This window comes from Protomyctophum parallelum (genome assembly GCF_964188405.1).
Source record: "Protomyctophum parallelum genome assembly, chromosome: 19".
NCBI lineage: Eukaryota > Metazoa > Chordata > Actinopteri > Myctophiformes > Myctophidae > Protomyctophum > Protomyctophum parallelum.
Genome location: NC_139717.1, coordinates 23,005,817 through 23,022,425, shown reverse-complemented (window position 1 = coordinate 23,022,425; position 16,609 = coordinate 23,005,817). Strand labels below are relative to the sequence as shown.

Below are 16,609 nucleotides of genomic sequence, written 5' to 3'. Positions count from 1 at the left end.
TTTGGAAGCCAATCTTAGCCAATCAGGTTGGAGTCTGAAAAATCTGAAAGACCGGTTTCGTTGAATGGCTCTAGAGAGTCTGTGTACCAATTTGCGTGATGTTTGGACAAAATCTGTAGGTGTACTGTCCAAATATTTCTTTGCACAAAGCAGCCTCCTGGTGGCGCTATAAGAGGCCAATGTGAAAACCTTGTGGCAGAGGTTCAGCTGTGGCATTCAGGGAGTGTGTGTGCAGACTCCAGAGTATGGCTCAAGCCAACGGTGCTGGAGATTAGCTGTCCACAGACGGACGGACGGACGGACGGACGGACACACACACACACACACACACACACACACACACACACACACACACACACACACACACACACACACGGACGGACGGAGTGCAAAACATACTCTCTCCCCATGCCTTCGGGCTGGTGGAGACAATAACTGAGACTTATTGTTGGCCTAAGAAAACATTTGGCATGGTGACGTGTTGTGACCTTGTAGATCAGATGTGTTTAAAAAAAAAAGTCTGAAAAAGGTTTAACTTAATATTAATTAATGTAGCAGAATGGCTCAGAGCCTCAGCCTGATGGCCTCAAAAGTCTAACATCTCCCCCAGTCCATAGGGATATCCCTTTGGTCTAGTGGTTAAGAGGTTGGACTTTCACGTGTCGTCTATTTGGTTGTAGAAGAAGAGCGCCTCCTCATCTCCCCAAAACAGCAATGGCGGAGGTGGTCGCGGTAATAACTACCATAAGAGTCTTTAGAAGCATTCATATTGCTATTGAGCCACTGAACACAGTCGCTTTATTCATCCAGCGCGATTTGCGGTGGAATTCTCATAAAAAGAACTAGAAAGGCCTGATCCACCACCTTCCTTTTTTTCAATGCATTGTGGCTGAAGGGAAAGCCAATGGAACATGGAGCTAAATAACACATTAATGGCGTCGTTTGCGGCTCTGGATATCATTAAAAACAGAAGAAGTCATTAGCGGGGGGATGAGTTAACAGGTTTTTGATGGTTTGATATGGATTCGGGGCTCTCATAAATTTCCCCCACATTTTTTAGCTCAATGTGCTTTTTAACCTTCATAGATGATAAATCCACTGCGAAACGGACCTTTTCTCTCCGCGGTCACGGAAGTATCACAGATACGACCCCATACATATCAAGCAAACTGCCACGGTGAAAGACTTTACCTGAGGAGCCCACCCTCCTGGTCGCAGGGCCTCCCGACGGCAGCGAGGCCCGCAGAGGAGCGGCCCGGCGGACGGCTGCTCCTCAGAGCGGAAGGGCCGGCCGACTCCTCCGCGATGGCGGCGAGGTCCGATTCCCCCGACGCGGCCGCCGCCCCGCCCCTCTCGCCCTCGCCGTTCTTCCCGGGGGTCTGGTGGTTTCGGTTGGACAGACTCAGAGCAGACACTCTGGAGTTCCTGGCCAGCTCCCGCGATCTTTTCTCCCGTCCTCCTCCTCCTCCACCTCCTCCCGGCTCGCCCTGCGTCGTCCCGCAGACGTCTCGCTCCATGGCCCGCCAGATCTTGATCATCTCGGACGAGGGCCTGAACTCTTCGTCCTCGACGGCCCCGGATCTCTCCTCCCGGACCTCCTCCTCCTGCCGAGGAGGTCGCCACTCCGGACCGAGCGCGGCGGCCGACGCAGAGCTCGCCTCGGGGACGGGGGCGGGGACGGGGGGAGAGTCGTCAGGCCGGTTCTCGTCCATCGTCAGTTCTTCGGCACCGCCGGTGGCTTCGGTGTCAGAAGTGGGATCCTTCACAGGGATGCTGTTGATCCTGGTGATGGAGTTCCGGACCAGGCCGGCGGGGATGTAGCTCAGGCTCTCCCTGCGGCGGAGGCTGAAGACGGGGTCCTGGCTCTCCGCCGTCTCATAGTAGCACTTGATCTTGCCGATGAGCATCTGGTCCTGCTTGGACAGCGTGGAGTCCCTCCTCCTGCGGAGCGCTCCCACCCGGAGGAGGTCTCCGCCGTCAAACAGACTGTCCTCTCGGGGAGACAGCAGCGTCAGGTCGTCCGTCGTCCCCCCCTCGTTTTCTTGGGCGTCCGAGCAAGCGCTGTTCAGCCGTTGTGACCTGGGATAACATGAGTGCGTATCGTTAGGACATTTCGACCTGGGAACGATTCCGCGGGCCACCAGTTGGTCCCCAGCAAAACTAGTTAACATAGCATCATAGTCATCTTATGCATTTATTGGCTGTTCAAAAATAGCAGATACAGTACAAGTTCACAGCGCGTCCACATGTGCTCCGAGCTTGTAATTTAATTAAGACCCACCTGTCGGTGGCGGGCTCCGCGGCCAGACTCAGGGTGCTAGCGGTGCGGCTGCTGCCGGGTAAGCGCGGCGAGGGGCACCCCAGGGAGCGAGCGGCGGCGGCGCCATCGTCGCCACTGGCGGAGGGAACGCTGCCCCTCCTGGTGGAGGTGGAGAAGTGCTGGGCGATGGCGCCGGCCTGGTCCAGCACGGAGGACGGCAGGATGGAGGTCTCCTTGTCCTCGTCGTCGGACGACTCGGCACTGCTCAGTGTCTTGCTGTCCGACTCGGGAGTCCCCGGAGACGACACCTTATCTGAGGGGTCGACGTGACATTAGCATTATCTGAGGGGTCGACGTGACATTAGCATTATCTGAGGGGTCGACGTGACGTTAGCATTATCTGAGGGGTCGACGTGACATTAGCATTATCTGAGGGGTCGACGTGACATTAGCATTATCTGAGGGGTCTACGTGACATTAGCATTATCTGAGGGGTCGACGTGACATTAGCATTATCTGAGGGGTCAACGTGACACTAGCATTATCTGAGCGGTCGACGTGACATTAGCATTATCTGAGGGGTCGACGTGTCATTAGCATTATCTGAGGGGTCTACGTGACATTAGCATTATCTGAGGGGTCTACGTGACACTAGCATTATCTGAGGGGTCGACGTGACATTAGCATTATCTGAGAGACCACGCCTTATTGAGGGGTCGACGTGACATTAGCATTATCTGAGGGGTCGACGTGACACTAGCATTATCTGAGAGACCACGCCTTATTGAGGGGTCCACGTGACATTATCGACTAATACTATGACGAAAAATGTTCGTCGACAACCTTTTTTCACTGACAAAAACTAAAAGGAAACTAAATGGAAACTAAATGGAAACTAAATGAAAACGTCTATGAGCTAAGACGACTAAAACTAAGACTAAACATGTGACCAGATTTGACTGAGAGCCTGCCATAAAGCTAGAATTGGTTATTCACGTTTTAAGATTTTCAATCGCATCCGCTAAAATGGAGGCAGGGAACATTTTAGATTACGACCCAATGGGAAATGACATTGAATGTTGCCCAACAGACGCTCCCAGCCTGTGGAGCGGTGCGCTCTGTTATGATATCAATAAAGTTCCGTCCTGTGATTAATCTCCAGTCCTGAGCGCTGAGTGTTACCATTTGATAGGACGGAGGACCTCCGTTTATGACGCTCAGGGTGTTAACCCATTTAGACCTGAGGACGATTCTACAAATGTCATCTAAATCCTGACAGTTTTCTGAAAAAACCTATGTTTCTGTCAGTGGTGCTCAAACTATTTCATGTCAAGGACCCCCAAAAATCTATGTAATTGGCTGCCGACCCCCATCTAAAAAAAAATAGCATACCTACAAGCTCGTAGCGCGGCACTCGGTGCCGCACTACGAGCTTGTAGATCTGCTATTTTGCAATAGCTAAAGTATAACATAAGGCTTAAAACACCAAAAGGGCCCAGAATGTGAGGTAAAGTGAAATAAGCCACGAGTGAGCTTCACCTGCTGGGGCTGCTGTTCTTCGGGGGGACGTGGACAGTAGTGTGAGTGGGGGGACGATGAGGGTGCAGCCTGGGTCAGAAGGCACGGGCGCCGGTTCAATTCCCCCCGCTGGCTCAGCAGCAGGCTGCAACACAGACAGAGCAGTGCTCAATTTTAACACTAGCATGTCTGAGAGGTCTGAGAGGTTTTTTGAGATTCTGAAGTTGATTATCTTTGCCCATGAAGCTTTCAGAAGGTTCCCCCTTCCATGACCATCATCATCCATCACCATTCTATCATCTCATGATTTTTTGACATCTGAAACATTTTCTAAATATGAATTTAAGCACATGCTACTTGTGTCTCATTTGAACTTCAGTCATGCTAGTGAAAAGTGAATGTCATTATTTTGCAGTTTAACTCAGTTTAAGCATTCGTTTTGCACGGAAAACACTCCTTGGGCTAAATTTGGCCAGTTGTGATTGATGTTTGATGATTGAATTTGCTTCACACAAAAATAAAAAAGTGAACATCTCATTGCAACAATTGATACTTGTTTAAGAAAGACAGACAGAGAGAGAGAGAGAGAGAGAGAGAGAGAGACAGAGCACTGAATCCATCCTACCCGTCTGTGATCCTGTATGTCATCCTTTCTGTCATTGGTTAATTCTTCAGCCTGCATGCGCGCACGCGCACACACACACACACACACACACACACACACACACACACACACACACACACACACACACACACACACACACACACACACACACACACACACACACAAAGTTTGACAACCACATGTGAAATGAATGGATTAGCAGTTAAATGAGTAGAACCAAACCATGTCCGCACAATACACACACATAACACTTACGTGTGCAACGTTAGTAAAGCAACAGAAGGTACAACATTCTAGCCTGGCTAATAAGCCAGACCGAATCAGCCGTGCACACGACAGTGTGATTTGAGTCTGGGTTATTAGCCAGGCTAACAACATTCACCATGCTAGAAGGTGTGCGTGTATGTTTCACCTGTATACATTTTGTATCACATATATTTTGTGTCAACATGATACAAAATGTTATAAAATGGTATTGAAAACAAACGTCCCTGCTTGTGGTGACCGACATTGCCCTCCTAATGCGTGGGGGGGGGGGGGGGGCTAATACAATACAGAAAAATAATATTATAATAATTGGAGAAAAAAAAGACAGACAGACAGAGTTATCCTGGCATGTAGAGATGCTTGATGCGCGTGTGTTTTGCGAGAGGTTATTCCCGTGACATTTAGTATGTTATGAGCGAGCGGACGCAAAGCGGTGGGCAGTCGCTGACCAAGCCATGACCGTGATGCTGCTGATGACGATGATGATGATGAGGAAGAGGATGGAGTAAGCCATGATGCCTTGAGCAGGGAAGACGGCCAGGAAGGAAGGTAGGAAGGAAGTAGTGTTGATTTTGACAACAAATTTAGATTTTTGTTTTAGCCACGTTTGCTGTCCTCTGAAAGGCTTTAGGTGGTAAGTCTTGTTTTAGTCGACTAAATATTGTACGTTTTAGTCAACTAAAACTACAGTTGATTTCCTCAGCTTGAAATGTATTTTGGTGGTGCCTTGATGCCCTCATAATGGCAGGTTTTGCACGCTGACTGTATATTTAGTCTTAGTTAGTCATCGTAGTGAAAAAAGGTAGTCGACGAACATTTTTCGTCTTAGTTTTATTCGACGAAATCAACACTGCAGCGGAAGTATAGGAAAGGAAGGGGGACGGGCCAGAGAGAGGAGCCTCACCAGGCGGTCGTCCCATGATGCATCATGCGTGTGCGAGGACAGTAAAGCCCGGTAGTGCCAGCAGGAGATGGCGGCCAGCACCGAGCTGGCAAAGTCCTCCTCCTCTACCTGTTCGTCGTCGGCGGCGTCCTCGCGCGGCATTGTCAACGCGTCCAACAACAAGGCGTCCTCCTCGGTGTCCTCACTGTCGTCCGCAGGCGGCGGCGGCGGTGTGTTCCCGCCGCGTGGGTCCTCCTCCTCCGTCTGTCCCTCTTCCGTCCTCCGCGTCCCCTCCTCTTCCTCCTCGTTGTCGCTCAGGTGTTCTGGAGAGTCGGGACGGCCTTCGTCGTCGTCCTCGTCCGAGTTATGCGGGACCTTGTTGTTGTTGTTGGCCTGGCATTGGTGGTTTCGGGGGGCGCCGTTGTCGGAGGAGGAGCAACCCCGCCGTCCCCCACCCTCCCCCGGCAGAGCACCCTCGCTGTCTGCGTGCTGGGGGCGTTTTCAGGAGGTAATTTAAACAAATATTTGTATGGACTTTTGATATAAAAACACACAAAAATGAGAATGTGCCCATTTTTTGGCATCCATTGTTAGGTATGCCCATATGATGACCACGGATATGGTCTAAAAGTATTTTTCATTTCACTACAACTTTAAAGAAACTGTTAACCGGTTAATTATGCGTACCGCGTTACGTTTAAAGCGTAATTTTGTTTACCAGGAGAGAGCTGGTTGGCAGGTATCAATATACTTTTAGACCGACATGTTTGTGCCAGTGTGCGTGATTATGTTTATTTCCTGATGCCGCACTGCTCGATAACAAGGCTTGATAAGCCTCATTATCAAGCATTGATAACACAGCTTATTGAAAACGGGTACTCAATAATCTTGTTATCAGATTTTTGGTTATCGATACCATACCTAGTTAAATGCCTAAATTATAAATTGTAAAATTTCTGTCCTGTGTGTGTGTGTCTCATCTCATTTTCAAGGGGGACCAATAAAAGATGAACCATGATACAGTATAGAAACATACAGTACACCGATACAGATAATGTACAGATACATAGTCAGGGACGTGCAGAGAGTGTTACAGAGGCAGGGTCTGGAATACCGTAAGAGGGCACTTTTAGACAAAAATAGCAAATCTACAAGCTCACAACGCGTCGCAGCTTGTAGATCAGCTATTTTCGGGGCGCAACCCATCAGTCTTTATCTACTGGAGATGCGGTGTATACGACATGGATTTCTGAATAAATCCGTTCAACGCCAAAATACTATGTTCAAGTTCATGAGACATCGGGGGGGAAAAGCATGCTGCCTTCCCGGGCATGGCATGGAAAGGAGAGAGGAGGGGCATTTGCATTTCTTACACCATGTAGTAAATGCTGCATTGGTGGTCTGGAGAGGGCAGTTGTTTTACAGACGGGTAAATAGGGGCAGGGGCTGAAGCCCTTGTTATGTCTCAATGACAGCTGTTCGATGGTGCTGCGCTCATTGCATGTTCCTGCATGCCTTGTGATGATTGGGGGGATTATCTGGGATCTAGTACTTCAGTCTGATATACAAGATGAGTGTATGATGTTGCTGCTTCTCCGGTTGTTGTTATTATTACTCTGAGTTTGAAAGTAAAGAAGAGTTGTGTTAACCTGTGTCATGGCCCACTGATTCACAAACACAATAGCCCCCTTTGATGTCTATGTGTGCACGTCCCTGTACACAGATGGCTTGCTCACCCTCTTCCACCCACCCCACCATCCACTAGGGCATTCACTTCTAGTCATTTTTACTAGTTGACTAGTTGCCTAGTTTACTAGTCGACTAGTTGTTTAACTACCTATTATGTAAAAAATATATATAACTATAATCTACCTGTTCTTGAGGCCTACACAATCGGCGTATTTTCTTATCAACTAGTACCAACAAGGTGGACTAGTGGATGTACTAGTCGACTAGTTGCTTAATGCCCTACCAGCCACCACATCACAGTACACCACACAGTTACCACTTTCACAACTAATACTCATCATGCTTCTTTTACGTATTCATAGAGAGATAGCACAGCTGGGAGGCGAGAATAACAGATCTACAAGCTCTCTGAGCTATTTGCGGTATACACTGGCACACAGCTACAAATAAGTCTAAACGGTCTGAATGTCTAATCCTGACCATAACCCTCAACCTAAATCCTTTCCTAATTGTAAGAGTAACTCTTTTATTCCCTTTTTTAATAACATAAAACAACCATTTCTGTTGGGACTGGAGGACCAAGAAAATTGCCCTCACAATTTCACAAAATTGCTCGTGCTCGTGTGTGTGTACACACACACACACACACACACACACACACGCAAGCAAACACACACGCCTTACCTTCAAGACAACTGCAGAGGAAACAGAAACACACACACACACACACACACACACACACACACACACACACACACACACACACACACACACACACACACACACACACACACACACACACACACACACACACACACACAATGTAGTTTAATATTGAGAACAAACACACCATCAATCCATCATGTGTCAAATCATCTGACAGTACTGTAGTGTTGTAACAGAACACCTGCAAACAACTGGCCAAACACTAACATTTTAATGATAATTATTATTAATGATAATCATTATTAATATATTATTTAAAACACATAACAGTATTCTTTTGTCCCCTTTAAAACCATTGAGACATGAGTTGTCATGGTGATACTGGTAAACAGGAACTTAAAATAATAACTACAAGCATTAGTTCCATTGATCCAAACGAGCCGCGACAACATGAATCGATTATCCATTAAAATAAACGCGCTCTGAATAAATGCGCGCGACCGAACCCACCCATTATGACCACAAACAGTGGTGGTCATTATGGTTCAGTCGGATACCAGAGAACTCGCCAGTTTTCCATGTCGCCGCAGCGAAAATTCTTCATCAATGTCTTCATCGTCATGCTGACATGCTGTCTTCATCAGTCAAACTCACAGACGTTATAGTTAATTTCCAAAGTGATCAAATTAATTAATGGTCAGCTAGATGACGATAAAAAGTTGAGTATGTGAATACCAACAATAGTAGGCCTACCATTTCAGGATATTGTTTACTAATTAATTACATTGTTTCGGTACTTTGGTGTTTAAACTTTTAGCATTCCTACCTCATCTAGTGTTAACTCTAAACAACTATCCTCTCTCTCTCTCAATTCAATGCAATTGAAATGAAGGTGAAGTAAAACAAAAATGCACTAAAATGCGGCTAAAAGCTGCCGAGTTCTCCGGATACTGGTTAGTAGGCATGTAACGATTCACTCAACTCACGATACGATTCGTATCACGATATGAGGTTCACGATACGATTTCTCACGATATTAAAAAATATATATATTTTAAAGAAAAAATACAATTCTTTAAATCTTATATCATTTATCTTCCCCCCTGAGATATATATATATATATATATATATATAATATATATATATAATCAAACACATAGTGTTTTATTACCTTTGTTGTTCTTCACCGTCTGTTCATTTGGTTCTGCAAAAGCAACATTTACGTACATGTCTATTAATTCTGTATATAATAACTGTAAATACATTATACATTAGGACAGTAACATCTCTGCATGCATCACTGTTTATATATATATATACTGTATATATATATATATATATATATATATGGTCAAATTTGACTGAGGGGCTGCCATTGGATTTTTTTGAATTTTCGTTTTTTTCATTTCATGTGAAAGCTTCAAATTTACATATTTGTTGTTCAATTTGACCCACCAGTTTTGGAGATATGGCTTATAGAGTGATGTCTTGCAAAGAAACAGCAAGTCAGCAAGTTGGGAAAACAGGCTTGAAAGGTTCACTTCTGTGGTCTCTAACATTACACCTAGCTACATGTTTACATGTTTATTTCATATTTAGATGTCGATTTCAGCTCTGGCACTTATTTCAGACATGCTCTAGTATGTGAAGAGTCTGCCTGTGATATCAACTCATTTTGGATAAAAACAAAAAAAAGTTTTTCTCCTCTGGTGAAAAGCTGGAGGTTGCGCGATGGCAGGCTCTCAGTCAAATCTGGTCACACATATAAAGTCTATCACCAACTGTGTGGTAAGCTAAATCATTGTGGGTCGTGAGTGAATATCCCTTTCTTTTTTTCTTTTTTTTTTGGTATTAATGATTATTTAAAAATATACACAAACAAAATCACAAATGTACATAAGTTGAAAACGTATTCAACAATTCAACAATGCTCACAATGCATTGTTGTAGATCGGTTATTTTCAAATGGCCAAAATGTATAGGGTTGAGGTGGTTAATGTATGTTTAAAAATGTGGCTCCGAGACGTAGTGGAGTAGAAGTAAAAGTACTGGAAATTGGAAATACTCAGGTAGAGTACAAATACCTCAAAATTGTACTTAAGTACAGTACTTAAGTCAAAGTAATTAGTTACTTTCCACCACTGAATATAAGCCATATGTTTGTACCTGACCGCGGGCGTTCTCTCGGTCCCTCGTCTGACGGACAAGAGAGAGTCTTCTTCAGCCGGTCGGGACTGTAGTGATACCTGGTCCGATCTGAGCGCACGGGGGAGAAAATAAGAAAAAAGAAAGAAGAACGTATTTTTTTATAACATTTATTTCATGACATCGATTTTAGCCTATTTAGACATAAGGACGATTCTACAAAATGATGTCTTCTAAAACATGACCGTTTTCTTGAAAAAAACCATGTTTCTATGTCAGTGGTTCACAAACATTTGCATGTCAAGGACCACCAAAAATATATGTATTTGGCCGCCGACCCGCCTCTGAAAATATGTTGTTCCAGGGACCCACCAGAAGCAAAGATTAACATAATGCTTGAAACACCAAAAGGGGTTCCCGTTCAGAATGGGTTAGACATCTGGAGCGATCTGAACGCTCAAAACAAAGTTCACAGTTATCCGTTTTTAGAAAACAATTAATTTAACAATTCAGCTTCTCTTTAACGTTTTCACAATTAAAACTAATATTTCATTGCTGTTGGGCAATAATAACCTCCATATAAATAGGACAACACAAGGCAATTACATTGAATGCACAGAAATAATAATCTATATGATCATAAGTAAACCAAGAACCTAACATCAGCCTAACATTAGAATATCCAAAAACAAAATCAATCGTCTACGGTACATTAAAACAAACAAACATACAAAACTATACATACTACAGGTTGCTAGTGTAGCAGAGCGGTTCGGAGACTCTGCCTGATGGCCTCAAAAGTCTAATATCTCCCCTGGTCCAAAGGGATAAGATATTGGACTTTCACGCGGGAGACCCGAGTTCAAATCCCGGGCGTTACACTAGGACTAGGTCAACAATGACATGACATCTGTCTTATCGAATACTGGACAACTCACCCCGGTGCTTGCCCGTTTTTCCTCCCGGAATTTTCACCAGTGAGGGGGATAACTTTGTGATATGCTATTGGCGGTTTGTATTATTTTTGGAAAAATATAAAAAGATACTCCTGTACTCCTGCGGCTACATTATTTTACTTATATTGACCCTATAAACAATTTAGTATTATTTAGTATATGTAAGGTTTTGCACACTCAAATGGTACCTCGTCAGATAATCCCCACATATCCTACAACAACTTCTGTGAACAGACTTTACTGTAGTAGCTTTTCATAAATTATATTTGTACAGCTGTCGGCTGTCATGAAAGTTTAGAGAAATTCAAAGTCCAGCCGTCTGCTGTCCAGCCTCTCCCACCCCTCACTGGGGGAAATTCTGGGAGGAAAACAGAAACGGGGTGAGTTGTCTTGTTACCGTCTTATCTATCTAAATCACATATCAGCCTGGCAGGCTATGGAAAGTGCTACGGCAAGTGCTGTGGGCTAAAGGTGGAAGTCTGAAGATTACTGTGGCAGATTTGGGAGTGAGTTTGCAGCTCTAACTGCAGGGGAGTTCATTCCACAGTTTTAGGAGGCAGAAGGGAGAAGATGTTCATTCCACAGTTTTGGGAGGCAGAAGTGAGAAGATGTTCATTCCACAGTTTTGGGAGGCAGAAGGGAGAAGTCTGGCGCGTACGTGGGGAACATTGTCCCGGGATGTTTTAGGGAAGGTTCTGCCAGCCTCCCTGTGTTTGCTGAGGGAGCGGGAGGGGTTTGTAATTGGGTTGGATCAGGCTTTGAAGATATGGGGGTGCCATACCTTTGGTTGCTTTGTAGGCCAGCATCAGTGTTTTGTATTCTGTGCGGGCAGTAACTGGGAGCAAATGGAGGGTGCGGAGAAGAAGGGGGGCACATGTGAAGATTTAGGCTGGTTGAAGATCAAGTGTTCTGGATAATTTGCAGAGGCTTAAAGCTAGCCTGACACTCAGCCTGAATTTTCATTTCGTTTCACTCCATTATTCAGTCTGAAAGACCTCCCTACTACAGCCATTTCTGGGATGGGCGTTGCCAAAGAGGCAGTCTTCGGCGATTGGTTCACCCTTAACCAATCACAATAGTAGGAAAGCAGATGCCGTTGTTGTCAATCATGTGGCGATGGCTAACCCGTTTGCTAACCAAACAAACACAGCCAACGAGCGCTACTAGTATGTAAACAAAAGCGGTAAAATATGTCGGATGATGATGTTTATAAAACCTCTCGTGTCTGTAAAGAAACTATTTATCATACGTCGATTTAATAGCCGTGAGTTACCGCAGTGGGGGCAGCCATGTTTGTTTGTGTCTGGACGGTGCCTTTGTTTGACGTCATCGAGTTGAAACGATGCTGATTCGTCAACCAAGTCTGAGACCTCCTTCGGGAGCGTCACCAGACCCTGAATCGCCTGAACATATTTTTTTAATGGCCGTGGCTAGCGATTCAGGGGCTGGAGCCAGGCTAGCTTAAAGCTGCTATAAGCGATATTATGTCAACATTTGAATGACAATGGGTAGAACACTCCCAAAACAATGTAGTCTCTGTGACACATCTAGGGGCCGCAATCGGCATTCAAAGATGTTCCTAGAAGCTTTGTCATTGGTCCGGAAAAAAAACAAACAGTCGCAATGACTAACCAATCAGGAAGCAGACAGGCATATCGACCAATTACAAAGCTTCTAGGAAAATCTTTGAATGCAGATTGCGGCCTCTAGATGAGTCACAGAGACTACATTTTTCGGGAGCGTTCTCCCCTTTGCTGGCTGTCTGCATACCAAAAAAAGAAAAGAGAAAAAAAGGCCATTACATTTTTGACATATTGCTTATAGCAGGCGGATTTCCCCTTTTGGTGTTAGCATTATGTTATGCTTTAGCTATTGAAATATAGCAGATCTACAAGCTCTACGAGCTTGTAGGTCTGCTATTTTTGAAAACATCCGTCAGATGTATTTCCCCCGGATACGAAGTTTTCCCCGACCAATCACAACACATAAACTGATTTGTAAAGCATCAATGTCATTTCCTTGGGCGATACTTCCGCTAAAATCCCGCAACTTCCGCCCCAACACAAATGATAGTCTTTACAGCGTAGGTCTTGCCCAGGGTGGGGTGAGGAAGGGTCTAATTCTAATTTGTCGAATGGTATGGAGTGTGAGCCTATACACTACAGGATGGAGTGACAGCTGTGATGTGTGCATTGAATGAGAGCAGACTGTCCGGGACTACACCAAGGTTCTTGGCTCGCTTCAGTGGGTTTGTAAGGAAATGCAGTTAAAGGACAAGGTTTTTTCAACCAAGGTTCATGTTTTAGGTTGTTATTAGAGAAACTAAAAGATGAGTGTTCATTTTTTTTTCGTTTTCAGCTTTCTTTCGTTTTAGCGATTCTAGCTATTTTTGACAGTGGGGCGGGTGCATTCGAACATGGGGCTAAATATGTATTATTTTACACAATTTTAGAGTGACTTGTTTTTTCTTATTATTTACTATAGTCTTACTAGACCCCATGCAATTACATTTGGCCACAAAAGATCACAGGATCTACTGAATGTGAACAAACGTATACATGTTGAGCCATACAACACAGTATGTATGGCAGCCCCCTATAGTACCCCCCTTCACATTCAGTAGATCCTGTGATCTTTTGTGGCCAGATGTAATTTCCTGGGGTCTAGTAGGACTATAGTAAATAATAAATCGATATAAAAATGGTGTAAAAACATATTTAGCCCCATGTTCAAATGCCCCCGCCCCACTGTCAAAAATAGCAAAAAAACGAAAGAAAGCAGCACATGAAAAGAAATTAACACTCATCTTTTAGTTTCTCTAATAACCTAAAACATGAACATTGGTTGGAAAAAACTAAAGTTGTCCTTTAAAACTTGTGTATGTGCTTGTATTGAAAACCACATCATCATCATCATCATGTCTTATTTATGCAATCTGACGATCACATATTGCAGCCATCCCGCAAATACCCTGTTCAAACCTTCCCTTCCAAAAAACGCTACCAGAGCATCAAATCTCGCACCACCCGTCTCAGTAACAGTTTCTACCCCCAGGCAGTCAGGCTGCTGAACAGCTGACCTTGAACTGTATTGCACTGTTTTGTCACTTCACTTGCTCTGTTTTTTTGTCTTTTTCTTGCATTGTATTTATACTCTGTATCTAATCTATACACATGACAAATAAACCTGAACCTGAACATATCAATACTTACACACTGAGTCCATTTCTAAGATGGCCTCCTTTGCCTGAAACAAATCACAAATAGACTGTATTTTAAAAGCGGCAAAATTGATATAGTTTGATTAAAACAAACTTTGTTTTAATCATCCGGTTATTTCTCAATAACTATTACCGGCACAGCGTATATTATTATCCCTTAATTGGTCTAATATAATGTAACTGGTGTATTATCCACAGGTGTGTAGTGTGTACCCTACTTCTGACAGTGGTGGAAAGTAACAAAGTACATTTACTTAACTACTGTACTTTCCAGTACTTTTACTTCTACTCCACTACATCTCAGAGCCACAATTACTTTGCTACAATCATTTGAAAACTTGAGTTACTGGTTACTTTGGCGATTTTAATTTTGATTAGAAAACATACATTAACCACTTCAATCCTATACATTTCGGCAACTTGAAAATAGCAGATCTACAAGCTCACAATGCGCCGCGTTACATTTTGAACTTGTGAAATGGGACATTCTGCAATATGAGTACTATTACTTTTAGTGCTTTAAGTACATTTTGATGCCGATACTTTTGTACAATTTTACAAGTACTTTTAGTTCTAAATTGCAGTAATGGCACTTTTACTTGAGTAAAACATTTGAGTACTTTTTCCACCACTGCTTCTGAGGTATAATACCATGTAATTGGTGTATTATTGATAGGTGTACTACACTACACAGTACCTTCTGAGGTATAATACCATGTAATTGGTGTATTATTGATACACTACACAGTACCTTCTGAGGTATAATACCATGTAATTGGTGTATTATTGATAGGTGTACTACACTACACAGTACCTTCTGAGGTATAATACCATGTAATTGGTGTATTATTGATAGGTGTACTACACTACACACACAGTACCTTCTGAGGTATGATGGCGTGGTGGTTTTCCAGAATGAGTCGTTTGATGTGATGAGTCCACAGTTTCTTCTCCTCTACGGTTCTCGCCTGAACAGAACGCGCACACACGTACACACACACCACACACACACACACACACACACACACACACACTAGGGCATTCATCAAAAAATCGATTTATCGATTTATCGATAAACGAGTCACGAGTCGACTCGCAGCAGCGCGAGTCGAAAGTTGAGCTTTTTTTTTTTTTTTTTTCTCCCCTTTTTTCATTGCATTCAGAACGCGCCCTTAATTAAAAACCAAATGCAGCTGTGTAGGCTATGTGGCTCTCAGCGCGCGGTGTCCCACTATTGAGACTGGCTGAAGTCTGTTTGAACTGCAGCGCTGTGTCAGAGAAGTAACAGATAGAAGCACGCAAACGTTACCCCCAAACGATATCCCCCTCACCTCCGTGCTGGAAATATAACGTCTGGGTTCCCGAGGCTACATGCATGCTGACGCAATGACTGTCTGTTTCTGGCTAAGCTTTACGCGCAGCGCACATGAACCTCTCCGTCTCCGGTCAGTGCGGGTTGTTGTTTATTTGCATGGCTCAGAAAATGAGTAACAAATGAGAACGTTATCGAGTTGTGGAGGAGGAGGAGGAGGAGGAGGAGAATAATAATGTCATATCTCTCATTGTGTTCTCGGTGCTGCTGCTGCGCTGTGTGCCAATACCACTACTTTACCTGGATAACATCATCTTTTCATTTTGACATGATTCACATGAAATAATAATCCTGTACCGGAACCGCGTGTAGCGTTTGGTTTCATTAACGCGATCGTCACAAAATAGCCTACAGCTGCTGCTGCTAAAGATACAAAGATTGGACATTTTTAAACGACGCAAAACTTAGAATTCCCCTCTTGCGTACCAGTGCCACGTGTCCCGCGGACCGGCACCGGTGTTTGGGAACCTCTGATATAGATGATACATGCACTGTGACTGTGTCATATTGGAGAGGCCACTGAATGCGCAGTGCTATGTTTGACATGCTCCGTATTTGAGCGCGCGGCAGCTCCACCCGCCCCTGTTAAATCCCCCCCCCCCGCGCGTCCGCGTCCGCCCCCCCCCCCCCCCCCCCCCCCCCCCCCCGCCGCCAGAAACGATAAATCGACTTATCGATAAATTACTGTCCGACAAGTCGACTGGGAAAAATCTCAAGTCGTTAATGCCCTAACACACACACACACACACACACCATTATACACATTCCGAACACAAAACACATTAACTGTACACACATTGGCCTTCATTCTAAAACGTGGTTTGACACACGTGCGAGCGTGTGTGCGTGTGTGTGTTACCTGTACGGTAGTGGGTTGTTTGGGGTGTTTGTAGTGAGTGACGCTGAAGCACAGAGAATCCTTTGAGCTCTCTATCAGCATCAGAGTGGAACACTGGAACACACACACACACACACACACACACGCGCAAACGCACGACACACACACA

At 44.4% G+C, this 16,609-nt stretch overlaps 1 protein-coding gene across 1 annotated transcript in view; it reads right to left on the bottom strand.

The window, feature by feature from the left end:
- LOC310876360 (pleckstrin homology domain-containing family G member 3) overlaps nt 1-16,609 on the bottom strand; it is a 92,932-nt gene that overhangs the window by 10,752 nt on the left and 65,571 nt on the right. Inside the window, exons 11-23 of the mRNA XM_083789887.1 lie at nt 16,462-16,554; nt 15,112-15,198; nt 14,223-14,256; nt 11,792-11,845; nt 10,076-10,165; nt 9,081-9,113; nt 7,595-7,937; nt 7,426-7,438; nt 5,575-6,042; nt 4,404-4,454; nt 3,800-3,923; nt 2,282-2,573; nt 1,192-2,079 (exon numbers count right to left, since the gene is read on the bottom strand). Of these exons, the coding sequence (XP_083646013.1) occupies nt 1,192-2,079; nt 2,282-2,573; nt 3,800-3,923; nt 4,404-4,454; nt 5,575-6,042; nt 7,426-7,438; nt 7,595-7,937; nt 9,081-9,113; nt 10,076-10,165; nt 11,792-11,845; nt 14,223-14,256; nt 15,112-15,198; nt 16,462-16,554 (2,570 nt within the window). The remainder of the gene's footprint in view (nt 1-1,191; nt 2,080-2,281; nt 2,574-3,799; nt 3,924-4,403; nt 4,455-5,574; nt 6,043-7,425; nt 7,439-7,594; nt 7,938-9,080; nt 9,114-10,075; nt 10,166-11,791; nt 11,846-14,222; nt 14,257-15,111; nt 15,199-16,461; nt 16,555-16,609) is intronic.